The 26,378-nt window shown below is 44.3% G+C and overlaps 1 protein-coding gene across 5 annotated transcripts; it reads left to right on the top strand.

Annotated features, from left to right (window-relative positions):
- The first annotated feature begins 1,171 nt into the window (after window positions 1–1,171).
- Window positions 1,172–23,871, top strand: LOC101941041 (putative deoxyribonuclease tatdn3-A). Of its 5 annotated transcripts, XM_042860228.2 has the most exons (11): window positions 1,280–1,384; window positions 4,449–4,473; window positions 7,852–7,884; window positions 9,297–9,370; window positions 11,347–11,428; window positions 14,552–14,614; window positions 15,403–15,512; window positions 16,813–16,868; window positions 17,983–18,095; window positions 21,734–21,814; window positions 23,527–23,871. In XM_042860228.2, exons 2-11 carry the CDS (start codon window positions 4,465–4,467, stop codon window positions 23,668–23,670), a joined length of 765 nt encoding a protein of 254 aa, XP_042716162.2. In that variant the 5' UTR covers window positions 1,280–1,384; window positions 4,449–4,464; the 3' UTR covers window positions 23,671–23,871. The 5 variants fall into 5 exon arrangements, with proteins under 5 accessions (XP_042716160.2, XP_042716159.2, XP_065445556.1 ...); XM_042860226.2 differs by lacking the exon at window positions 4,449–4,473 and having other exon boundaries at window positions 1,172–1,384; window positions 21,734–21,819; window positions 23,527–23,708; XM_065589484.1 differs by lacking the exon at window positions 4,449–4,473 and having other exon boundaries at window positions 1,174–1,384; window positions 21,734–21,828; window positions 23,527–23,708.
- The last annotated feature ends 2,507 nt before the right edge of the window (window positions 23,872–26,378 follow it).

Below are 26,378 nucleotides of genomic sequence, written 5' to 3'. Positions count from 1 at the left end.
TTTAACTGCCTTGTTTTTATTATTCTGGAAGATTTCTTACAAAACACGGTTCTGAACTCCTGTTTGACATCCCTGGCTTTTTGTGAACCACCGATGGATGTCAGATTGACAAATTGTAGTCATGGTGCCAACGGAGTAGAGACAGCCTGTTGCCTTTGAAGTCTGTAGGAGTTTTGCTGTTTGTTGTTCCGTGAGAGAAGGATTGAGCCCTAAGTAAGATAAAACTCCCTCCCAGAGCCTGCACCCTCACTCCAGCCCAGAGCCTGCACCCAAACTCCCTCCTCCTGCACTCCCACCCTCTGCCCCAGCCCAGAGCCTGCACCCAGCACCCAAACTCCCTCCCAGAGCCTGCACCCCTCCACTCCTCCTCCTGCAGTCCCACCCTCTGCCCAGTGGGGCCTGCATCCAGCACCCAAACTCCCACCCAGAGCCCAACCTCTCACCCCTTCTGCACCCAGTCTCCCTCCCAGAGCCTACACCCCTTCTGTACCCCAATTGCCTACACCCCAGACCTCCTCCTCCCACCCAAAGTCCCTCCCAGAGCCTTAGGCAGGTGGGGGCAGGTTCTGGGCTCCACCAAAACTTCTACAAACCTGCTGCCCCTGCAGTCTGGGCCCTGATCCTGCAAAGGCTTCAGTATGTCTGTAAATATTCACCAGTGGTCTCACTAATGTCAAAGGGCCTCCTCCCATGAGCATGGGTATGCACAGGCTTAAGGGTTTGCAGGACTAAGGCTGTAATTATTAGACCCTATAAAATGCAGAAGAAATTGCTCATTCTACAACTGTGGGTATAAAAGAAATGTGTAGTCTACTCAAAATCTTCAGCTTCCATCGTTTGACTGAGAAGATTGCAACAAGATTCGCTGCTTCTGGACCATTCCTAGCCTCGTCGAAACGGATTGTTGTAAGAAACGTGATTTCTAAACTGCCACTGTCACATTTTGCTGAGGCTTCAGTAAATGATAATCGTTTGGAAAGTGACTCCGGGGGGAGACACAACAGGGCTCACTCTCCCCCGACTCAAACGTCCCGTTTGTAAATACTCCTGTAGTGCAGAGCTGGGGCTGGAATGTCCTGCCTTGATGCTGCAAAACTGCACGCACGTGCGTGTAGAGGAAGATCTCGCCAGACTCGAACTCCCTGTGCACCATAGAGAGAAGGAGGGGGCCCGGGCTAGGCTGGGCTGCTTGTCATCGTGGAAGTGGGAGGGGTTGTATTCGCGGCCCAGGGAAGAGCCGTATCCTCTTTCTGCTGTCTGTCAGAGGCCTAGGAGGAGGAGCCCAGGCCTTGCCTGCTCAGGGTGCTTTCAGCAGCCTTTGCATATGGAGAAGGGCTGGTTTATCGATTGCCACTGCCACCTCACAGCCGAGGAGTTCAGGCAGGTAGGACTGAAGACTGCAGTCAGCAGATGCACTCTGTACACAGGCCCTATGCTGGGGCTGCTGTTATTGGTTTTGCAGCCCTGGATATAGGAAGTATTATTGTAACAACAGCTGTTTCCAGGCTAGTGACTGAATTCCCTCTACCTGCTTGTAGTCACTGAGCCTGGAGTATGCTCGGACTGTAGAAGCTCCTGATTCCATTAGAGTCAGTGGCAGAACCCCCATGTATAGCACAGAAGTGGTGGAGACACTTCAGGGAGCTTTTTGGTGGATTAGGAGCAGGGTTCCTTGTGCTCTGCAATTTACAAACTTGTTTGTGAGACAAGGTGGGTGAGGAATAGCTTTTATTGGACCAACTTCCCTTGGTGAGCAAGACAAGGCTACACAGAGCTCTTCCTCAGGTCTTGCTTGTGTCATGAACAGGGCCAGCTCTAGGCTTTTTGCCGCCCCAAGCAAAAAAAAATTTTGGCTGCCCCCCCACCCCAGCCCTGGGATCCCCCCTGCATCCCCGGGCTATCCTCACCCGCACCCCCTGCCGCCCCAGCCCTGGGCTCTCCCCCCACAAGTGCACCCTCTTGCCACCCCAGCCCTGGGTCACTGGTAACTCGCTCCCAGTGCGGGTCATTCAGCAGGAATTTTAGATATGTACAGAACACAGACAGGATTGGTTCCCATATGGTTACAGAACTGCAGTAAAGTGGAACAATTTTCAGCTTGTGGGATTGAAGGCTATCTGGATGCATATTATAAGACTGTCCTACATAAATGAGGAAAAGTTGAGGTGCCTTTATTATTCTTTTGTTCCATTCTTTGTTTCTATGGGGAATTTCCAATGAATATCACTGTTTTCCTTTTAAACAAATAAAACTAAAACTTAATAATAATAATAATAAAAAAGCAATGGCTGTTGAAAATAGCAATTCCAGTCCTAATAACCACTGGGAAGCATTTCTTGCTCAATTTATTCTACTTTTTCTACAGCACGTTACAGTGGATCACTATATTTGATTTGGGAGAAATGAAGTAACAGCTGCCCAAATTGAGCTTGAGCACTCCTGAATTTTGAAGGTGTTCAAATCGGGAAGGCAGGTGCTAGATTCCCTTTCTGAATATTAGCTAAATCTGGAAAGGAAAAGTCAATTTCTGCGTCCATGGCTCAGAAGTGGAAATCCTCCTATGTGCCTGGTACTGTATCTAAAGCTGCCCGGGTCCTCTAGTAGAGCCTCCTCTCTATTACGTTTCATTTTAAATTCTAGTGGGATCCACATACCTCCCTTGCTAGGCTTCAGATAGAGAGGGGCACTGTCCATTTAGTGCACCCAATTCTTTCTTTGGGGGCTGCAAGTTGAGGTCACACCAGTATCCCTAATCCAGTCTGGGGATGTCTTCTGAAGGGGATATCTGGGCCAAAGCCTTCTACTCCTTGGGCTTACTTGTTCCCCGTTCTAGGGTTACCTACCATACATCCGTATTTTCACGGACATGTCCGGCTTTTGGGGTTTTAAATAATCGTCCGGGAGGAATTTCTAAAACTCTTAAAAGGTCCGGGCTTTCCCTCCCAATGCAGAGCGTGGCACGGCTGACAGGGTGGCCCGGCCGGATTGAACCACTCGCATCGGGGCTTCCAGCAGCCAGAGCCCCTCCCCTGCTCCCTCCGCTCCTCCCCTGCAGCCTCAGCGCGCCGTGTCAGCAGCACTCTGGGGGGGACGGGGCTGCGCACTCCACAGAGGAGCGCAGCAGCGTGTATGCGGCAGCATGTCTGGCTCCGCGTGGAGCCAGACACACTGGTCTGAGCGGCACAGTAAGGGGGCCGGGGGGCATGGGATCCCGGGGGGCAGTCAAGGGACAGGGAGCAGGGAGGGTTGGATGGGTTCGGGGTTCGGGGGGGGCTGTCAGGGGTCTGGGGTGTGGATAGGGGTCAGGGCAGTCATGGGACAGGTAGGGGGTGGGGCCCTAGGGGGGCAGTTAAGGTGTGGGGGGGTCTCTCTGGACGGGAAAGTCGGGAACAAGGAGAAGAGAGGTTTAGATAGGGGGTGGGGTCCTGGGGGGCAATTAGGGGCAGGGGTCCCGGGAGGGGGCGATCAGGGGACAAGGAGCAGGGGGGGGTGGATGGGTTGCAGGTTCTGCGGGGGGGAGCAGTCAGGGGATGGGAAGTGGGAGGGAATGGATAGGGGGCGGGGCTAACCCTCCTCCCCAGTGGAGTGTCCAATTTTTTGAATGTTAAAATATGGTATCCCTACCATTCACAGTGCCACCCCATTCTAGCACTGAGCTCTCCATTCACAGCAAGCTGCAGCATGAGGTCTCAGCTACCTCCCTCCCTCCCCCTCCCTTTCCTGTAGATGGCTGCCAAGGGAATGCTGGGAAATGTAGTTCTTTCCCTGCTCCAGGGCTGGCTCTATAGGCAGGGAGCTAACCAAGGAACTACAGCTCCCAGGGCTCTCTGTTGGTTCTCAGCTCCCATGCTGGATCCCTGCCACCCTTGCAAATGTGCCACCCCAAGCACCTGCTTGCTTTGCTGGTGCCTAGAGCCGGCCCTGCATGACACTGGTGTGATCGCAAGACAATGACACTTTAGGAGTCTGAAATAACTCATGGGATGGTGCAATTGCTTCCAGGGGGCTGTGTGGCCCTAATTAAATCCAGACAGAGCTGTAGAATGTAAGACATGTGATAAATGAGTTCCAAATGAGGTGTGTGGTTGACTGGTCAGTTCATAATTCTGGTGTTCGTAACTCTGAGGTTCTACTCTATGCCAGTACACAAGATCTGATAACTAATGTAGCAGATGCAATTAGCTGTGTGTCTGATGAAGAAGAAAATAACCTGGCAATTGTCATTCTCCCCAATGACCAGAATATTAAAAGCTCTGTGTCATGGCATGAATGACCTGAAACCCCCAAGGACAAAGTAAATACATATCTATATGATGCATCCATTGTGCAATCTAGGTTCCATTGAAATAGATGTATGATTAAGAAGAAATGATTACATCTAGCCTTTTAGTTAATAATCTTTTTGGTCTGTTTCTCATGTCTGCTACATCCTCTATGGGGGACCACAGTCTGTGCTTACAGGGGATGAACTTGGTGAGCTAACATGAATGTCATATCATTGTGCAATTATATTTAACTCTGAAAAAGCATTGTGTTAACCTGAAAATTGCTGCTGCCATTAAAGTCAAAGGGTATGTGTGTGACACCAAGCTAGAACGTGCTATCGTTTGGTAGTCACTGCTGTGTCTCTGTATTAAAAGAATCACTATCACTGCCTAAGTGGCTACAGAATTAACCAAATAGAGGGAGAATCTGGGCCTCTCCTTCCTTTGCTTGTCAGTGATGCTACTAGCATCAGGGCTCTTGCTTCGGAAGTCTGAAGTCATTGAGATGGGTGTTCCTTGAAGAAATAGTGTTCTTTAAACAAGTCAGGCAAGCAAATGAAACCATATGCCCACTGTGACGGGGTGCAGCCTGGAACTAGGGTACCACTGAGACCTCTGTTTTACCAAACTGGGCTCCCTCTCACACTGTGGTGCTGTGATTAGCTGCAAATCTCTCCAGGTACTGCACTGAACACAGACATCCACAGGCAGGGATACACCCAGCTGGGTTACATGAATGCTTTTGCCAGACACTCATGAACCGACAATAAAGAGGCTCAAGCCAATTCCCCACAGCTTCCCAGCCTAGGACCCCAAAGCTATACCGTCTTCCCCTGGTCAGAAGCCTGACCAGTGCCCCTCCCTCAGTGTGGAAAGGACATGCACCAGTTTTTGTTCCTGAGCAGATTCCCCAAGTACTTTACCTAAACAGTGTGTTTTGCTTGAAGTATAAAACAGATTTATTAACTACAGAAAGGTAGATTTTAAGTGATTATAAGTAGTAAGCGCACAAATCAAGGTTGGTTACCTAAGAAATAAAAAGTAAAATTGCAATCTGAGTTCTGTAAACTAGACAGGATTTGAATCAAGCAGTGTCTCACCTTGATAGACAATACAAGTAGGTCTCAGATCTTCCATACACAGGCTGGAAATCCCCTTCAACCTGGGGCCACTTCCGCAGTTCAGTCTTTGTTCTCCAAACATGTTTCCAGGTGTTGAGTTGTGGGGGGAATGAGGACAAATGACGATACTTCCCTTCCTTTATAGGTTCTTCCAGCTTGCTGGAAAGATCTTTTGCTATGGTGAGTCAAGTAGTATCCATTGTCTATGTGTTCCCTCTGAGAGGTCTTCACTGTATACAGTTCTTGGCGTAGTCTTTGTGAGTGTGTATTCCCCTTCATGGGTCATCATCGGTATCTGGCTGCCCCATTGTTGTATCTGAAAGGCTGGTTGTGGGTATTCCCAACATTACAACGTATTTTAGTAACACTCACGGCAAACTTCATAACTTCACATACAATGACAGCACACACAATCCAACTGGATACTGATTTTCAACAGATCAAGACTTTTAAAATGATATCTCACAAGGCATACTTTGTAGAAAACATATCATAATTATATCACTGTGGTAAATATGGGGGTGCCCAAGTATTGCTTTGGGGTACAGAGTGTCACACCCACCCCCCCATAATAGTTGATGTTCTCTGTAGCTGAATCTGAACTCGGCTCCAGTACCTCCATTTGAATTTCTGCACTCAGGGCTACGCATTGGTGTTTTGGCTGCCCCAGACTCCTTCTAGTGTGAGATTAGGATTTGAAATGCCCCAGAATCTGAGCAAGATAATGCACAAAAGTGTCATGGGAAGTACTGGGGGTTGGTGCCAGCACAGATGTAGCTGGGTTCCATGTTTAGCTTTCAAGAAGGTTGGGAGAGGAAGGGAGGATGTCTGTGCTGTCTGACGACCTGGCTTCTCTTCCTGGCTCTGCCACAAAATTCTTGTGAAATAGTAAAATAACAATGATGATACTTTGCACTCATCAAGCACTTTCCACCCCAGGACTCGAAAAATATTTTACAATTATTAATAATTTAGTTTTACAACCCCCCTGTCAGCTAGGCAAACTTTGTCATTGCCATGGACTCGGTTCCCCATACATAAAATGGCAATGTTAAACGACTTACCCAAAGTGACGCAGGAAGTCTGTGACAGAGCCACTAATGAACCTTAGATGTCCTGAGTCCCAGCCTGGTATCTTCAACACAAGACCATCCTGTGACATGGCACCCCATGTTCTTCACAGATATATGATTATGATATGATTATGGCTTAATGTATTTTATGCAAGATAAGACATGTGAGTTGTCATTTAAAAGTTTATGATTTACTGAATATGATTATCCTATTTGTCTACATGTATCATTTTCATATCTGAAGTTAGGAATATTGACTACATATCTGTATTACAAATGTGTTTACATTTGGGGAGCGCCCACTAGGCAAAAGGCTCTCAGTGGTTGGCTGGCTGGGAAGGGCCCATTCAGGTTAATGAGCCATTAGGAGAAAACAATAGGCCTTAGAAGAAGTGTATCTCCCATTGGGGAGCCTTCCTGAGGATGCTGCAGACAGCCTCCAACTCATGGCTGCAGTGACACTACAGGGACATGTGACCAGGTCACCTGGTGCTGGACTCCATCTTGGGATATCAGTGTTTTTTCCACTGACTGGCGTGGGAACCAAGCTTTGAAACAAAGGGTTCCCACCATATGCAAAGGCTATTTAAGGCAGGGGAGTGACATCATCGAGGTTCTTCACTGACTCCCCACCCAAAGAGACACCTGGAAACACCTGAGAAACAAAGACTGAACTGGGGGAAGTGCTGGACCCAGGCTAAAGGGAGTTTAGCCTATGGGATTCTAAGCTGTAAGCAAATGCAGCTTGCCCCTTAAGAATCTGCAGCCTGCTTGTATCATCACTTAGGGTGAGGATTTGCTATTCATATCCTTTCTATGTAGTTTATTAAGCTTAGATTGCATTTTGTTTGTTTGCTAGGTGATCTGTTTGCTATGCCTTTAGATTTTAAGTGATTATATCTTTTTTAGTTAATAAACTTGTTTTTGCTTTGTCTAAAACCAGTGTGTGGGAGTCATAACTTGGGGCCGAAAGCTGTTGTATATTCTTCTCCACATTGAGGGAGGGGGCAAATTTCCTGAGCTTACGCTGTACAGTCCCTGTGCAGCGCAAGACGGTATAATTTTGGGTCTACATCCCAGAGCGGGGCGCGTGCCCGTAGCTGGAAAGTTCCTTAGCTAGAGCCTTCCCATGCAGAGCTGATCACAGTGTCTGCATCTAACTACAGCTGGGTGTGTCCCTATCTGTATGTGTGCTGGTGAAAGTGCAGGCTGGTCACAGCAGTACAGTGTAAAGGGAGCCCAGGCTGGTGGGTCAGGGGGGCGGCTCAGTGATACCTCAGTTCCAGGTGGCACCCGAGGGGGGGGGGCAACCGTTACACATCCCTCACTTAAATGTAACAAAATCACGTCTCTCAGTGCTTTGCTTGATAACTGATGATGTGTGTCTTGCAGGACATAAATGATGTGATTGAAAAATCAAGAAAGGTTAGTGACTTATTTTAAATTATTACTTTTTCTGCACCAGAATTCCTCATTCATTACTCAGGGCATTATTAGGATTTATTTATTATGTATTACAGGAGCACCTGGAAGCCTCAACTAGATTAGTGCCCCATTGTGCTAGGTTCTATACAAGCATGTAGTAAAAGACATCTCCTGTGCCAAACAGCTTACAATTGTAGGCCCTGATCCTGCAGTATAGTCAATGGGATTCTACCCAGCTGCAGAGGGCTGCAGATGTAGCAGGAGCAGGACCCTAGGTCAAGACAAGATGTAACTTGTAGGTAAAGCAAGCAGGCAGGTGATGGCATGAGGACGGGGTAGCACTAACATGAGCATGTTAGACTTTCTGTAGGTACAATTTGTAAGTAGAGAGGTTTTTTGATCTGTTTATTTGTTAGTGGAGCCAAATGAGCAGATCAGTATGTACTTTACACTTGTGCATATGAAATGCCTATTGAACTTTATTCCATCTTGCCACACCTCCCACTAATGGGCAGAAAGGGTCATTAGAAGGACTAGGGAGAAAGTTCGAATGGCAGTGTCTTGGCTGACTGTCATTATCATCAGTAATCCCATCCCATCCGGTTGGACCAGTTTGATTGCTTGACTCAAATTGGCCAAGACTGCGGTAATACTGAGTGGTGAAGCAACTGGGAGGTGTGTGTGAAGCAACTGGAAGGATTAGCATAGATCATTTGGGCTCCCCAAATTCTGGCTGCAGGAACAGCAGTCGAGTGCTTTATTCTGTCAGGGCTTGGGAGAGGGGCCTGCCATCAGGGTGTTCTCATTAAGGGGCCCTTGTCTCTGGAGCTTGCTTTCTTCCTTGGTGCAACAGAGCTCTGGGGTTTATCTTCACTACCACGTTAAATCAGCCATCACTGCATTGATGCAGCAGCGTTGATTTAGCATGTCTGGTGATGGTGCGCTAACTTGATGGAAGAGCATCTCCCGTTATCGTAGCGTGGTGTAGACACAGCTTTAAGTCGATGTAAGTTATGTCGCTTGGGGGTGGTTGTTACACACCCTTAGCAACTTAACTTACATCGACTTAAGCGGTAGTTTAGACAAGTCCTGAATCTGTGGAACTTCAGGATAAAATATTCCCTCAGGATGTTGAGATGGGGATGGACTAGGAGGGGCAGTGAGGCAATGTGGCTAATATATTGTTCAATCCTGCATGGTTGAATAAATGAGAAGTCATTTATTTTGGTACTACTTTAATTTTTTCCCTCAACTCATTTAATAATGTATTTAACTAAAGTGAGTTTAGTGAACGTGCTCCTAGAACAGTTCCTAGCTAGGTCCTTTATAAACTGAAACATGTACATAAAATAGGAGTGAAGTGTAACTTTCACCAGTACAGTTACTGGTTTGTTTGTTTTTCTTCAATCCAGGCTGGAGTTCAAGCCTTTGTTTCTGTTACAGAGCAGCAAAGTGAATTTGAGGAGGTTCTTGATCTAGCAGAAAGGTTTGTTATTTCACTGTATGCTTTATGTCAGTACAAAGACATCTTTTAGATCAAAGAAATAACACCCTACTTAACACTTGCCATAGCACTTGTCATATCTAGATCTCCAGATTCTGGACAGAGGTGAATGGGTCTCATTATCCTCGCTTTATTGATAGAAAAACTGAAACACAGAGAGATTAATTGAATTGGCCATGATCGTGCTGTTGGCCCTGGTTCTCCACGGCCTCGGGCTCTGCATAGTCAGTGTAAATCTACTGTTCTGATCTGGTAGCATTTCACACCCACTTGATGCAGGTGTAAATGACAACACAGGGAGCTAGGGTAGCGGGGAATCAGGGCTAGTGATTCCATCTCAGAGCCAAGGATAAAACCCATGCCCACGAACTCGCAGTCCTGTGCCTTAGCAACTGGGTTATAGGGATCTCTCTGCATAAGGTCTTGGGAATGGCGTTCTTAGAATCAAGTGCAACTTTTGTGCATCTAATTTAAAAAAGAATATCTAGATTACAGGGTGAGTACCGGGGAAGGCAATGAGACAGAATCGTGGTCTGCTGACGAAAACATAAACATGTTTAGCCTGGAAAAGAAGAAACAAAGAGGTGATATTGTAATGGTCTTCAGGTGTATGGAGGATGCGGGAGATAACCCCTTCATCCCTCCAAAGTAGCCGCTTGTTTTGAAGTTGTAACATTTGGGCTAGATATTATGAATTGCTGAAGTGTGGAATATCAGCCATATGATGAGTGAGGTGATGTCATAAAGGAGTTTAAGGCAAAGTTGACTATATACTTGAAATTAAGAATATACTGAACAGGGCTTTCCCTGGGAGCGACACACATGCATATAAGAGCAGGATTTTGCCTTTAATTGGAGGGGTACATGCTGAATAGCAAGCTGTTTCTGTTGTAAGGCAGGGGAACGGACCATATCTCTTACTGACGTGAGAACCTAAAATCGAGATACATTTATTCTTCCACGAGGGGAAGTAACATTCTCTCCTCTTCTAAGGGAGAATGGACTGCAATATGGCCTCTTTAAACAAGGCTATTGCATACAAATGAGCCTGAGGGTTGTTTTTGACTTACCACGGCAGAAAGCTGGAGAGCTGGAACAGGCTAACAAAGAGTATATTTTGCTTTATAAAAATAGTGTGTGTGCATGTGTGTGGGGGAGAGAGAGAGATGTTGACTTTACAGGCAATTGTAGGCAAAGGGTGAGATTGTATTTTTCTTTGTTTTTATAAAAAAGCAAAATGTAAAACATGGAAATATCAAGAGATCAGATATTCATTGTTAAACATTATTGATCACCTGCATATGTGTGAATTGAGTGTGTAAAGGAGCAGCCCTGGAGACATCTATTTCTCCTAAGAATGGGCAAAGCGTGGGGGTGGCATTGTAGATGCCCTTATGCTGCCTCACCAAAGTGCCTCAGCTCCACCTTGTCTACACACACAAGTTGTACCATTCTGATTATACTGCTATAGTCAAAGTGGTGCAGTCCCACGAGGGTGGATGTATTTGTGTCAGTATGAAGGAGCTTTATACCACTATAGCTGTTCTCATACATGAAGGGGAGTAAGCGCTACTGGTGTAAGACACTTTTATATCATTGTAAATGTGTCCACAATAGGGGTTGTCCTGGCATAATGGTATCACTAACTAATCACACTCCTGACTCACATAGTTATACCAGTACAAAAATGTGTGTAGACAGGCCTTTGAGAGACCATCTCTAGTGGTGAAAGGGTATTTCAGTCTTCCCAATCTGTTCAGTCCTTGGTGTTTCTGCTAAGAATGACAACTCAGTGCTGATTGTGATGTGTGTTTCCCTGAGTGAGGACACCTCTTTGCTAGAAACTTGGCTGTAACCACTTACTTATTGCCCACAGGCCATCAAACAGTCACTGGATGTTACTGTCACTGCTGAGGTAGATGTTTTAATCCCATTGACATATTTTCCCCCTGCTAAAGGTATCCAGAGTCTGTCATGGCATGTTTTGGGATTCATCCGATTCAGGGCAGTGCAGATGGACATCGCAGTGTTACTGTTCAGGTGACTTGCCTAGCTTCCCATGCCTTTATTTTGCTAAATCAAATGAATTTCTTCATGTGGGTATTATTTGTATCTCCACTTATGTAGCTCTTCAAGTCTCTGGGGCAGAAATCTGCCATGGTAGCAGCTGTGTCTACAGCTGTCACATGGGTGAATATGGACACTTCTCTTCTGTTCCCAACTTTAATAAAGATAATGTAATTATCACCAATTTATTGGGAAAAAAACTGGCTAGTGTGTATGTCTAATGTTGCTCTCTGTTGGACAGTATCAGATTTGCTCATCTCTGCATCATAGGCCCTATTTAGTTAACAGCTGGAGGGAACTCTCCTTTAAGTAGTAAGGGTCTGTGCTTTCAAAGCAGGAAGGTCTGAGTTCCTTCCCTGTGAAGTTTGGAGTGCCCTTGCTGTGCAACGTAGTGACAGCTATGAAGTTGTGACTGGCCACAAAGTTATTACAATTTTTTTGTTTTGCCATTTTTGGAGATGAAGCAACAAGTAAGAAAATGAGCAAATATGGTGAGATCTCGGAAATAAGTTAGGTGCAGGACTTGAAGCAGATGATAAAAGCTATTTAAGGAGACTTCAAGCAAGGACACTTTTTTTTAATGATTTTATCCTGCTTTCCTTCCTTCTTGCATAACTTAGTACGGCTAAGATTTTGTTATGGAGGTCATGGAAGTCACTGAATCCGTGACACACATCACATTTTCCACGTCAGCCCTGGGGCAGGCACCCCTACAGCTCCAAGGCACCGGGCAGTGGGGAGAACCCTGGAGCCCCAGGAGGGAGCTGGACCCTTCTTCGTCCCCATTTTGTTAGTTATTTTTAGTAAAAGTCAGGGACAGGTCATGGGCAATAAACAAAAATCCCCAGAAGCCCGTGATCTGCCTGTGACTTTTACTAAAAATAACTGTAACAAAAACTTAGCCTTATGCATAAGCCATCACCACAGCACCTTGTCAATAGACATAAAGGCAGTTTCTTCACTGAGCTCCAGAGGGTGCTGTGTGATCATGATGGTCATAGTTCCCTTGTGCAGTGTAGTCTTAGGCTATGTCCTCACTACGGGGTGGGGGGAGGTTGATTTAAGATACGCAAATTCAGCTACGCTATTCGACATATTGGAGCCGACTTACCCTGCTGTGAGGACGGCGGCAAATCAACCTCCGCGGCTCCCCCGTCGACGGCGCTTACTCCTACCTCCGCTGGTGGAGTAGAAGCGTCGATTCGGGGATCGATTATCACGTCCCGATGAGACGCGATAATTCGAACCCCTAGAGATCGATTTCTACCCGCCGATTCAGGCGGGTAGTGTAGACCTGCCCTTAGCCATGTCGGTCACAAAGATGCCGTAGTGCGCAGTGTGTCCACATGGGACGTTACCTTGTAGCAGTCAGGGTGGATTTGATTTAAATCATTAGTTGGGAAGACTTGATTTAATCATGGATATCTACATAAAAGTGCATTCTTGTTGGTTGTTATAACCTTAATACATATTCTTCTCAACTTAGAGATAGATGTAGGTTTCATTTTTAGAAGGTACACACTATACATTTTTAAAACAGTGATTTATTTTGAAAACTTTTCAGATTAGTTTTACAGCTATATCAGAAAATGAATGATTGTTTGGTTCTTTAATTTACCAAAGGTAATTGAAGCAGATATTTATGAAGTCATTGGGAGGTGAACGATCTCCAGTTCAACAGGTTAATCATTAATATTTGGAGGATTTTTTTGCCATGCTCTCTTAGGAGAAGAACATCACCAGACAGACATTTAAATTGTTTTATTAAACTAAAACAACAACGTTAAGTATTCTGGATTTTTTTTCTTCAACAGCAAACATATAATATTTTAACAAAACATGGATATGTCCCTTGCTTCTCACATTTATCTCCAGACTTCTTCTCCTTGTCCAGATCTATTCTGCCCCCAACAATCTTCTATTCATTGAACTTTTTGAAATTTTGCACTTTTAGAGAGAGGTAAGGGATTGACTCTGTGTCCACAAATTTGCAGTGGGACAATAGGATCGAGGTCTGTTATTTCTCACCTCTATTTTTTATTTATTCATTTAAAAACATTTTTGCTGTTAACAAGCTTGTTACCTCTAGAGTCACAAATCCACAGTTTGAGAACTGCAAAACTAAGCATCTCTGATGGTATCTTCTAGACTGAGCACTGAGTCCCATTGGGTAGATAGAAAGATTAACCTAAATAATCTACACAGAAGCCTGTGGAACCCCATAAGATTGGGTCCCTAATCCATGAACTATTGGAACTCATTTACAAAACTTTTCTTAAACTTTACGTGAATATATTGTCTCACTATAGAATTAGAATTTATAATCCCTATTCCATGATGAGATATCTTTGAGCTGTCATGTATCTTAATTAAAACTATCTTTAGATATGCTTTTGGGAGAAAAGAACTGTTATAGAAAATCAGATTAAAAAAAAAAACATTGATTTTTATCTACCCTGGTAAATTCACACCCGAGCTTACACGTACTAAATTCCATGTAGACAAGCCCTATGTGATAACAATGATGCCTTTTATTTATATAGCTGCTTTTGCACTTTGCAAACTGTGGCCTTGACTAATCTCTGCTGGCCCATGGGATGCAAATTGCAGCAGGAGAGGTTACATACTGGGGCATTCACGCTCAGGGGAGGACCCATGCTATTCCCACTGCTGTCCCTGTTGGGGAGTCCATCAGTGGAGCAGGGCAGCTTTACGCTTCCCCCAGGACTCCACAGGAGCCCTACCATCTGAGGCTGCCTTGAAGATGTGCTGAATCAACACATCTTCTGGCCATTATAGCCAAGCCCCATCCCAAGCCTGTACTCTCCACAGTAGGGAGGCTGGCTCTGGGCAGCCCAGCAGAATGATTGGGCTTTCTTTTCATTTTTAATTATAGTCGTATTTAAAGAATGGGTACTTAAAATATTCAGTAGCTTTTAGACAATTCAGTATATAATTTTAATACCCGCCTTATACTGCTGTCCTCACCATGGTATACTAATGCCTGTTTTTGCAATTTCGTTAACATGCCAGGACCTCTTTTACCTCACTGTTAAATTTTAACAAAGCATGTGAGCTGTAGCTGGTTTATTACAGGACTTGGAACCTGCCCTTCCATTCTTTGAGAAGCACAAAGAGAAGCTGGTGGCTATTGGAGAGGTAGAGTGCTTTATTTGATTTCATTAGTATCGGGATTTTCTTGACTCAGCCATTGCTCTGGTAGGCCTGTGCAATATATTGCAATCTGTGGTTTATGGTGCTTACTTTTCTTTTTATAGACAGAAATCATATTTGCTGAGATTATAAAAAAAAAACAAAAAAACGTAACTCCTCTCTTGGTGTGGGACTAGAATCAGGCTCGAGATGATCATTTTATGAATAACTATTGGGGACGGGCCACATAGATATGCTAGAATCCTGCAGCTAGGACAGTAGTAGGGAGACTAAATGAGCTGCTATAGATTTTTCCTAGCAAAGCATTTTTATGTTATCTTCTATATAATATAGTTTATTCTGGATCCATGTACTACTGTACCCCCAGGTACAATACCTTATATAGAGATTGTAGTGCCTTCTAATCTTGTCTCAGTTATAGTGGCTTCTCATAGTAGCCTACAGCAGGGGTTCTCAAACTGGGGGTCGGGACCCCTCAGGGGATAGCAAGGTTATTACATGGGGGATCATGAGCTGTCAACCCTCACCCCAGACCCTGCTTTGCATCCAGCATTTATAATGGTATTAAATATATTTAAAAGGGATTTTAATTTATAAGGGGGGTCACATTCAGAGGCTTGCTATGTGAGAGGGGTCACCAGTACAAAAGTTTGAGAATCGCTGGCCTACAGCATTTGAAGTTTAATGTATTGAAAGCAATAATCCTCCATGCACTTTGAAGTTTACTTAAGATTTCACAAACTCTATCATCCTCTAACTGATTCTCATTGCAGATCGGTCTAGACTTCACTCCATGGTTTGTGTCCACATCCCAGCAACGTGAGGAGCAGCAAAAGGTCTTTGCGTTACAGCTGGATATAGCTAAACAACTAGACCTGCCAGTGTGAGTCAGAATCCCTCCAAGCAAAGTCTTCCTCATCTAACAAATCTTAACTAAGCTCAGCACCTGTTTCCTAAGTCACAGCTCCTGGAGTGCAGGAGGGGTGGTAAAGCATATTAATAATGTTTTGACTAAAAATAATCCAAATATTCAATGGTTTAAGGTTAAAAAATAACAATAATAAAAGGCGGCTTATATCTGGGAAGCCTGAGCCTGTATCAGGAGATTAAGGTTGATAAATGTTCCTCTCTAACTGAGTCATCGTTAAAATTGTGGGAGACTTGCTGGCATTTCTTCTGAAAGAGTTGTTGTTGAAAGGGGGTGTGTTTTCCATCTGTACACATTTCATCTTTTGGATAAGAACTGAGCTATGCTCCCCAAATAAAACTTCAACGGGGGTTAAACTTGTATTATTTCAAGGCGTCATTTTATGTCGCACTTCTGCACAAATGAAGTCAGAGGATGACATTCTGGCCCCTTGAAATGAATGGCAAAACTCCCCCGCAATTCATTAGGGCCAGGATTTCAACCAGAGAGAGATTTGCCACAGACTTCAATGAGAGCAGGATTAGGCACATGCACCCACCACAGCAGAAAGAGACCCTCTTATCTAAACTCCTTGTTGTCCAAATTGAGGTAATTCTTTCTTTGTTTCAATGAAAGTAACTTTGGCGTGGCAGGGTGCTGTGTTTATTTTCTCCTAGTGATTTCCAGAACAAATGTGTTCCGTTTACCAGTGAAAAGATGTTGGGTTTTTTTCCTAATTGCCAGCCCTCAGAATTAACCCCTGACTTGAAAACCAAGCTGGGTTCTTTTCTTCTTTGCATCATCCCCAGTAATAAAAGTTCTGCAGGTCACACGATGCCCTCGGTGACTGTGCAGTGTCATTGTCTTCATTCAGTTTATGTCGGTGAAACTCGTTGGTACTAAGTAAACAATTCTGATGATGATGCAGTAGTAGGAAAGGAATCCAGCTCGCTCTTTCTTAGCTGTGTTGGCTCTGCATGGCAAACAAGAGTAACACCTTACTTTTGACACTAAATTCAGCAGATCTGACTAAATACACACGAGGAGCAGACCTAGTGAGGAAGAAGGTGCCATTTTTCTGTAGTTGCTTTTTCAGAATAGAACCAAATCTCTTCACTTTGCCAGCAGTGCCAGTTGTAACTCTTGTTTTCCTGAACAGTAACGTTTTCTCCTTAATAGAGATATCTTATTTTCTAAAAAGAAATCACTTTATATTAAAAAAAAAAAACACCAGTGTTTCTCTGCTTCTCTAAAGTATGTGTTTTGTAATGAACAGAAACGTTCATTCTCGTTCGGCTGGGAGACAAACTATTGCTTTTCTTAAGGAGCAAGGTAAGTCTCACTGTCCATTCTGATCAAACCCTTAGAACCAGTACTGATGATTGTTGCAAGAAGAAATCCTTAACTGCTCTCGGGGCCTGTTTCTGCTCTTACACAAGTTATACGCTGGTGTATAGTATAATTCAATTGATTTACCTCTGTAATTGGGAAGAAAATTGAGTCCTTTACCTCAGTTTATCTGTTTGTAAAATGGAGCTAATAATGTTTCCCTACCTCACGTTTGGGTCATAGAACTCCATTCATTAAAGTCTGGAAACTATGAGTGGAAGATGCTCTAGAGCTGCCAAGTTTACGTATTATGCTCAAGGAGTGACAGTTTCTGCGGAGTGGAAAACCTCTGATGAAACATAGAATTGTTTCTTTTTTATATTGTAACTTTTTTTGGGAGTGAGGAGGGAGTGAGTGAAGCAAAGCAACCTCTGTCTCAGCATCAACTTCCACCACACTCTTTTGAACAGAAGCAAGAAGAGTACGGTTTCCAGATAGCTTTATTTCTCTTTACGATTTGTTTCCAGCAGATCTGTAGATTGAAAATTGGCCTATTTTGTGAAGAAAGATACAATTAAAATATGTTTAAAATATTTACTTATCTACATCTCTGTGCATATTACAAACACAATTAGTGACAGCAGGACAGAAATAAGCTGCTGGGGGTCAGAAAGGCTGCAGAGGTAGGTAATCGACTGTGGAGCCTTTCACCACTAATTACAGGCTCCAGTCTGGCCCCGGCAGATGCCAACTGAAAATTGTTACCACTGACAGCTCTCTGGTGCTGATATGAAGTGAATTTGGTGGTCTTGGTCCGGTTCCCAGTGGATACATAGGAATCAGAGTCTGCACCTTTGTTGGCAGGCCTAGTAGAGAGGTCACAGGTGGAATCAATTATGTTCTCACTTCTCAGGGAGGGATCCTACAAAGCCAAGGCTGATGCACATTTTGCTTGTGGATAAATAAAGGACTTCAGGACTGAGAGCTGGCACTAAATTCTCGTACAATTAAAATAGAAAAAAAAAGTTTGATACAAATATTTACCGTGGTGCTGTTAAACTCTTGCAGCCTGGTTTTAGTGTCTTTAGGTTTTTTGGGTTTCTTCTGTGTGGTGCAGGTATTCGGAATGCACTGCTTCATAACTTTGCTGGCAGGCCCTCTGTTGCCCTGGAAGGAGTACAAGCTGGCTTTTGTTTTTCTTTTCCTCCAGCTGTCACAAGGAATGATCAGGTAAGTCCCTGGAAAGTTCACAGAATCTGCTTCAGCATAGTTTTAATTGGACTGCACGAGAACTGACGTTCTGCATTGGCTCAGATATTGGGAGATAGTATTTGGGTGGGTAGGGTGAGGCAGAGGGCAAGAATGACCGTTGGGGACATGCATACAATGACCTGAATTCTCATGCCCACTAAGGCCTCTTTATGCCACTCTGGCAGTAAATTGCCTTTGTATATTTATACCCACTTTAGGGCACATTTACTCCTCCAGAGCAATGTAGATGGGCCTTAGTGTAAAAGAGAATCGGGCCCAACGTGTATAATAGGCACATGTGATACCCATACTTCCTAAGAGACACTTTCTCTATTATATATATCACAGCAGAATTAAAGACAAATGAAGAATGTCAGGTCTGTGCTCAAGGAAGCTTACAGTCTAAATCACACATAGCTCAGCAAGGGATGGGGGGAGGAACATATGTGGCCTTTTAGTTCTTGTTGGGGTTTTTTAAATGAGGATTAATTAACTTACTATATTGCCGCGTGGAGCAATGATGGGGATACAGCTAGAGTAGAACACTTAGCTGGGGAATGATGGTTGGGACATGATGATGGAGCTAGAGCTGGTATTCGGGATTAATGGCATTAATAATCTTTACACATTGATGTTTTAAATCCCTGACCTTTGGGTTTGGTTAACTAACTGCCGTGAGTTTGGAAGAGGGGTTAGAATAAGGAGGAGGGCGATGTGGCATGGTGCACGGACTGGGTCAGGGATGGAGGGTGGCAAGAGAAAATGTGCAAAGCTGCTTCTGCAAGAAGGACACAAAGCCGATTCCCCTCTGGCTTACATGGATGTAAATCAGGAGTGAGTCCACTGAAAGTGCATGAGTGTGCAGCCAGTGTAAGGGAGATCATAATCTGGCCCAAAGGCAGAATCACTGTGAACTAAATTGGTCGTGATATTGTTTGTGTTGCAGTAATGCTCCTAAGCACCAGTTAGAGGCTTTGCTGTGCGAGGTGTAACGCTGACAGACCCTGGTCGTCAGTGGGCGGGATCGAACTTGGGGCCTCTGGAGCTTAGCGCATGAGCCTCTACTTCATGAGCTAAAAGCCAACGGGCTGTTAGCTAGAGCTATAGAACAGACTCACTTTATCTCTCTCTCTCTAAGTGGTCTCGGTGCCACTAGATAGAACAGAACACCACACCCAGAAGGTGTGTGGGTTACTTAAGCGCTATACAGATACATAGGGGGAGACAGTCCCTGCTGCCAGGAGTTTTACAATCAAAGGCCTTGTCTGTAGCACTCGTTACTAAGATCAGTTGAACTCTACTACACCTGCAATAGGTGTCAAGCCTGGAGGAAGGAATTAAAAGGCCTGAACATGGCTCAGTTGGGGACTGACTAGGAAGGAGAGAAGATCAGCAGGAGAAGGCTGGCCTGCTGGATCCTCTGAACCTGGGACTAACTGGGGAAAAGGAACTAGCTGAAGGAGAAGGTGGCTGAGGCCCTGCAGTGGGCCTAAGCTACAAATCCAGCTCCAAGAAGGAGAGCTGGGGGGACTCCTGTCATAAGGAGGGAAATGGGAAGGACTGTTTAGCAGCAGCTGGGCTGTATTTCACAGGCTGGGAGCAACTTTGAGGAAGCTCCTTAGTAGCTAGCTGGGAAGAAGTTGTGGGGAGCCACAAATTCATGGCAGTGTTCCCAGAGCTATGAAAGGTGTTGACAAGTAGGGAAAGGTAGGGGCAACCCAGGGTAGTGGTGAGGGATTGAACGACAAGCCCTTAACCACTTAAACAGGGTCCCTGGGCTGGAAACCCCTACTTCTCCCCCAGACCTGGCATAGAGGCCACAAGACTTTGTGCTTTCCTTTTTTGAGGGTCTATTGGTTTACTCCAGAAGGGGTGGGCGTCTAGGTGACTCAGCTGGAGGGTTGAGTCGCAAGAAGAAGCAGACTACTGCAGAACCAGACTGGTTGTCAGCCGGGGCCATTGAAGCATGAGAGCCTGCTACACCCTGCCCTGCCACCAGGGTGCCAGCTGGTGACTTAGGTGCTTACAGCACTTAAGTCATTTCTTGTGAGAATGAGTTTGGTGCCTGCCTCAATCCATGCAAAACCTGGGGCACTCCCAGGCTCATCTTATAACTTTTAGCCCAGTGGTTAAAGCACCCACTTGGATTGTGACAGACCTGGGTTCAATTCCCTCCTCTGCTAGAGGGGAGAAAGGATTTGAACAGAGGTTACCCCACCTCTCAGGAGAGTACTCTAACCCCTGAACTATGGGATAGTCTGTGCACCTCCCCCAATGTCCCTGAGTTTAGGTGCCCACAGGGTGTGGTGGGAGTTTTGTGAAGCATAAAACAGACTGAGGTGCCTACATCGGGGGATTAGGTGCCTATGTACCTTTTTGGATCTGGGTCTAAGAGCATAGAGCCCATGGGGAGGCGGAGGGGGGCAGGACCCTGAAGGTCAGGAAGTAGGGTATGAATGTGATCCTATCTAAAGAATCTCAAACTTTGGAGTGGAGGAGGCTCTTTGCAGGCTGTCGTCTAGGGGCCTCATTCTGAACTCACTTAAACTGATTCTACCTCAGAGACACTCCAGTGGAGTTACTCTTGACACCAGACGGTGTGAATGAGACATGCCAAGTACATAAGACAGGATTTGAGGTTCATTCCCCTCCTCGCATACACCTAGTACAGCAGCAGTAAAGCAGTTAATCTTTCATTTCTGTACGATGGGGTTTCCAAATTCCTTCCTGTTCATACGTAGTGCCAGTTGAGTTTATCCTTGTCCCTTGCGCACACCTAGCTACTTGGTGAGAGGAGAGTGCCTTGACTTGCTCACAACCATGATCGATCTGATTGATCACCTACCAGTGTTAACTGATTGAGTCACACCAGTGCATCTCAGCCGGATGATTGGGCCCAAGCATCCAAGGAATCACAAGGCTGATCACTTATTGATTCCTACACCAAATGACCAATTCTTGTGCTGAGAGACTGGGCCCTCCTGCATTCAAGCTACCATCTGCCCCATTGTCCTTTCTCTGATCTTCTGGTGGAGTGAATCCCTTTACCTTCCACACCAGCCCTGAGAGGGGCTCAGATACCATGGCAGTGAGCATGCTATAACTGCCTAGATAAAGAGAGAGAAAACCACAACCCACCCCGTCTGCCTAAAGTCATTAGTTAATGGTTATGAGAACAGGAGTCCACAGGATGTTCTTGACTGTGGGTCTCCTACACTACCAGCCCAGCACCCGGTTGGCTGTTGTACTGTCTTTCCCAACCACAGTACCGTGTCATTCGGTGAGTGGATGTACTTAATAGAATGTTAAAGACAGCTTGCATTTAGAAAAGATTAATAGACACTTGAGGGGGGTGAATATTCACAATCCTTGTAGTATGGTAGAAGCTCTGTTGGCCCAGGACACTCTGCTTAACCTTTGTGTTTGCAGCTCACTGGAGACATAGAATTATCCCTAGTGGGTCAAACAGCCTATTGAATGCCAATAAGGCAGACTTGTTACCCATTAATTGATTGTGTGTGCAGAATGTATAGTGTGCTCCTTTCTATATTGATTAGTGTGATGAGAATGGACTCTTACCTGTGTTATTTCTTGTTTTATTCTCCTGTCTTTACAAGCGAGCAAAGTTAATAAGACAGATTCCACTAGAGAACATTTGCTTGGAGACCGACTCACCCTCTCTTGGCCCAAAGAAAGAGGTACAGTAAGTAAAGTATGTAGTTTACTAGTTTAAATCCTAAATCCTTTCAACCTGCGTTTTGGAAATGAAGTGACTGACTCTTAGGGTTCATGCACTATAATGCATTAGGGGCTCCTGCTCCCTAATGCCCTACTAGCCATATGCGAGATGCAAAGAGAGGTCCCAGCTTCTCTTATTTAAAAAAGAAAAGCCAAAAGAAGTTGTCAGGAGAGAAAAATAATTCTTGGTGCACATACTATAGGATTAATTTTTGCTATCTCACTGGGTTTACATTGCTGTCGCTCCATTGACGCACACTAACCAATACACAGTTTAACCTAGAGCTCAAACACCACCCCCAGGCACCTCTGAGATCAAAGGGGCACTGTCATGTGAAATCAGATCATTAAAATAAATGTTTCCTTCTTTCTGTTGTTACCACCACAGGTAATTAACAGTACAAATTTTAGAAATCAAATGTGTCATCATTTAATGCTCTCTGTGTACATTTGGCACTACATTTAGCTTGGAACGAGTCAGTTTCTCGTTTTGCCATCTTGTGCTAATGCATGAGAGCCAGTGTTCAGGGTACCAAACTGCACAGGAATGTTTACATCCAAACTAAACCCCCCCTTTTAGTTGGAATTTTAATTTTTGTTGTTGAAATCAATGTGAAAATGTCTCTTTAATAAATCAGAGCCTGCAAGGGGCTGAACAATGCTTAAATCTTTTGTGTGTCATCAGTCCTCGTTGACTTCAGTGGCAGTTGAGATGTTAGGTACTGAGGGGGGCTTCTTACCAGAAGCATATGACTCCAGGATCAGTACTGGCTGTCCGTTGGTTTCCAGGTGGAGTTTAAGGTGTTGGTTATGACCTATAAAGCCATTAATGGCCTGGGACAGGCCTACTTGAAGGATTGGCTCTCTCCCTGTGCCATACTGCAATAGCTGTGGTCAGCAGGGGCATTCGAGATGGATCTCCCCTCATTATAAAAGAAAGAGCATCTGTCTGAGAGCTCCAAGACTCTGGAACTAGCTCCCCTAAATAGTCCAAATTAGGTGACGTTCTGGCCATGCTTCAAAAGACATCGGTTTGATACGGTTTTTGGAGAGGGTTGAGGTTTTGCTTCCTGCAACACTAAAAGGGTGGAAAGGAGTTTCTGAACTCTGGCTGCCTGAGTTCCTGTGCAATGATTTCTTAATGCTGCTGGGATTTTATTGTAGCATCATTGATGTCAGAGTGCCTCAAGCCTTGGTTAGGTATCATGTTTATTACTTTAAATAAATAAATAACTCCCATTGGGTTTAGTTAGGCACTCGACATCTTGCAGGATCTAGGCTGATATATATAGAACTTCAAAGAATGCAGATTTCTTCCTGCTGAGGACCTCCACAGAGAAGTTTCAGGAACTTCAAACTGTTGCTGCATATTTATTCTTTCTCAGCAATAAAGGAAGTAGCATTTCTTAAGCTTGATCCAGCTGTTGTCTTTAAAATGTATGCTCGTGTCCGATCCAAAACTGCACTGTATCAGGCTGACTCTTCCATCTAACTTATCTAAGTTGCTAACACCATAGAGCCTAGTTGTGGTTTAAAATTTGTAAATACCAGTGGTGACTTTTTTGAAGTAATTAATGGAAGGGAGGGACTCAGTCCCATGGGCCCTGGGTAAACCAGGCTGATCTCACTTAATTTCTTGTATAGTGTAACCTTGTTGGCAATTCTCTTTTAGGAGAGAAATGAACCAGAGCAGATCAGGATTTCTTGTCAGTACATTGCTACAGTGAAAGGAGTATCAGTAGAAACAGTCTGTGAAGTAACAACATGTAATGCCCTGAAGCTGTTCCCCAAAGTTCACCAGCGGCTGAAACAATGAACGCTTGCCAAACAACAATAAAAAGAGAGCATCTGAAACACAGCTCTGCTCTGTAGTTTGTGGTTTGGGGCTTTATTTTATATATTTTTTACAGTGTACATGTACATATTTCATACTATGGATGATATCATCACAGGGGTATATGTGGAATTTTTGTATTACCAAAATGACATCTTAAAGAATAAAAGCCCAATAAAGTTTTACCTATTGTATTTATACAGGCAGGCAATTTTACAGTTGATGAGGTGAAAATCAGTTACGATTAATAATTTAAAGCAGACACATGGCAAATAAGATAGCAACAAGACTGCAACTTTCCATGCCTTTTACATAGATCAAAAAATCCAGCAATGCTTATTTCCATTGGTATTTAAAGAGGAATCTTCTGAACCTGGACTCACGTCTTATAATGCTGCACTTTTCTCTACTACTCGAGCCAAACTTTTGCATCATATTAGCATATTGAGACCACAGCATTCTCCCAGCTGGTGCTTTCCAGAACCACAGAGGGTTGCTTTCAGAAATCTTTGTTTGCCAATTAGTGTTGATAAGAAAATGCAATGGGCCTCATTTCTGACCTCCCATCAGTTTTGTACCAGGCCACATCTACCCTGCAGCTGTACCACTGTCATGTAGATGCTTCCCCTGAGCTGCGGGTGGACCACGGGGTCAATCAGAGGACTGCAGTATTTTTACAACACATGCCTTTTGGAGGCAGTGCAGTCCAGTGGGTCCGGCAGTGGACTCGGAGGAGAGCTGAGTGCTATTCCCAGCTCTGCCACTGACCAGCTGGGTGACCTGGGGCAAGTCACTTCATGTTTCTGTATCTCCATTTCCCAATTTGTAAAATGGGATAATGATACTTATCTATGGATGACATGTGCTACATATGAACTAAGTAGCTTTAGAGATAACTGGCTGACAACTCCCCCCCCCCCCCCCAGTGATTACCTTGCTCTACACCTTGTGGATCAGACAGTTGCCTGGAACCCCCAACACTTGCCCACTCCCCCCGTTCAATGACTTATGCTCCAAACACCCCTCCGCAGGAGGTGGGAAGCGATCGGTGACCAGATGAGTAGTGTGGAGGCTGGGCAATCAATGTCCTGATCAGGGAGGGAGTGGGAGGGTTACATCAGTCAGCAATCTGTTCCCCACCCACCCTTAGTCCAGGATATTGTACAAATTCTCTGGCTCTTCACTACATTTTTGTCATTTTTTTTTAAATAAGCATGGCACAAAACTGATTGTTAGCTAATATGAAATGTCAGGGGTTTTGTTTTAAAGCTATTCTGTTGCCCAAATTTGTTGTTAAATTTAAAAAAATCACTTAGAGGGAACTAGCTGTCCAATGCATTTTTCCTGTGCTATGTGAAGCATCCTGTGCACTGAAAAGTGTAACAGGGAGTTAAATGTAGGGGGGATAGTTCAGTTGTTTGAGCATTGGCCTGTTAAACCCAGGTTTGTGAGTTCAATCCCTGAGGGGGCCACTTAGGGATCTGGGGCAAAATCCCTAGTAAAGGCAGGGGGCTGGATTTGATGACCTTTCAGGGTCCCTTCCATTTCTATGAGAGAGGTATATCTCCATATAAACATGCTTTGGAAATTAATTTTAACCTCTAGTGACTGAAATGTACAGCTTAAAATGCACATAAAATAAACTGGAAATCCAATCTGCACAGCACACACACATTATAATTTTAATTCAGTTTAGAAATAAACCGTAGGTTTCATGGTCAAAATTTTACAGTCTTAGACACAGTTCCAGTGAATCAACTTTTGTTCATTTCTGAGTCTTGTCCTGAGGAAGAAAAGTACATTATGTTGTTTTTAAAATGTACTTTAGAATGTTAGTAATGAGTTTATTTGGGAACTGAGCTACTGTTGAAACAGTTTCTAGCAGTGTTAGATATCCAAACTCATTTTAAAAGCAGCCCTGTAATATCGGGTTTCTCCTTATTTTGTGAAATGTCCTGAGCTCAAACAAGAAGGCAGCTTTTAAGTGGTGCTTCATCCAAAAATGGCATTATCTGCAAGATAAAAGTAAAGTTACGAAAACAGTTATGAAAACCAATTCCTCTCTTAGTAATATATATGTATATTACAGGAGGAGGAGCAGTAGAAGTAGCTGAATGTATAAGGTTGCCGTTTCAGTTGCTTTATAACTCTGACAAACTTGAACTGTTTGGAGTTAAAATTTCAGTGTTTGGTCTTTGATTGAGATTCAGTTGTTTGGGATTTTTTGAAGCGTGAGCAAAAACAGTTCAGCAAAAAATAGGTTGTTTGGAAAAAAATCAAAAATTTAACATTTTAAAACATCTCTAGTACTTGTGGTCTGGAACAGGAACCTGACATTTAGCTGAGGGCTAGTTCTGAGGTTAGCGGTGCCTTTTGCTGTCCCAATGAAAATCCTTTGGAATATGGCCAACTTATAAGCATTCGGGGAAAAAAGGCTGCTTGAACATGTACCCTGGAACTTCTTCAGCTCTTGTCCCTTCAAACTGTAAACACTCCAAATGCACTTCACGTGCTCCTAACTCCAGCTAAGCCTCCTCTCTTGTTCTGAAACAGAGCCTCACCCACACCTGAACCTCCATATGGGACACAGACAAAAGGAACAGGAGGATCCATATGTTCTCCCATCAAAATCCACTTTGTCCTTGGAGAAAGTGCCCTAAACTAAGAACCAGGAGACCATGAGTTCTAGT

The sequence above is a fragment of the Chrysemys picta genome, chromosome 3 (assembly GCF_011386835.1).
Source record: "Chrysemys picta bellii isolate R12L10 chromosome 3, ASM1138683v2, whole genome shotgun sequence".
NCBI classification, from domain to species: Eukaryota; Metazoa; Chordata; order Testudines; family Emydidae; genus Chrysemys; species Chrysemys picta.
Note: the sequence above shows the minus strand (reverse complement) of the source record. Positions and strands in the feature narration are given on the sequence as shown.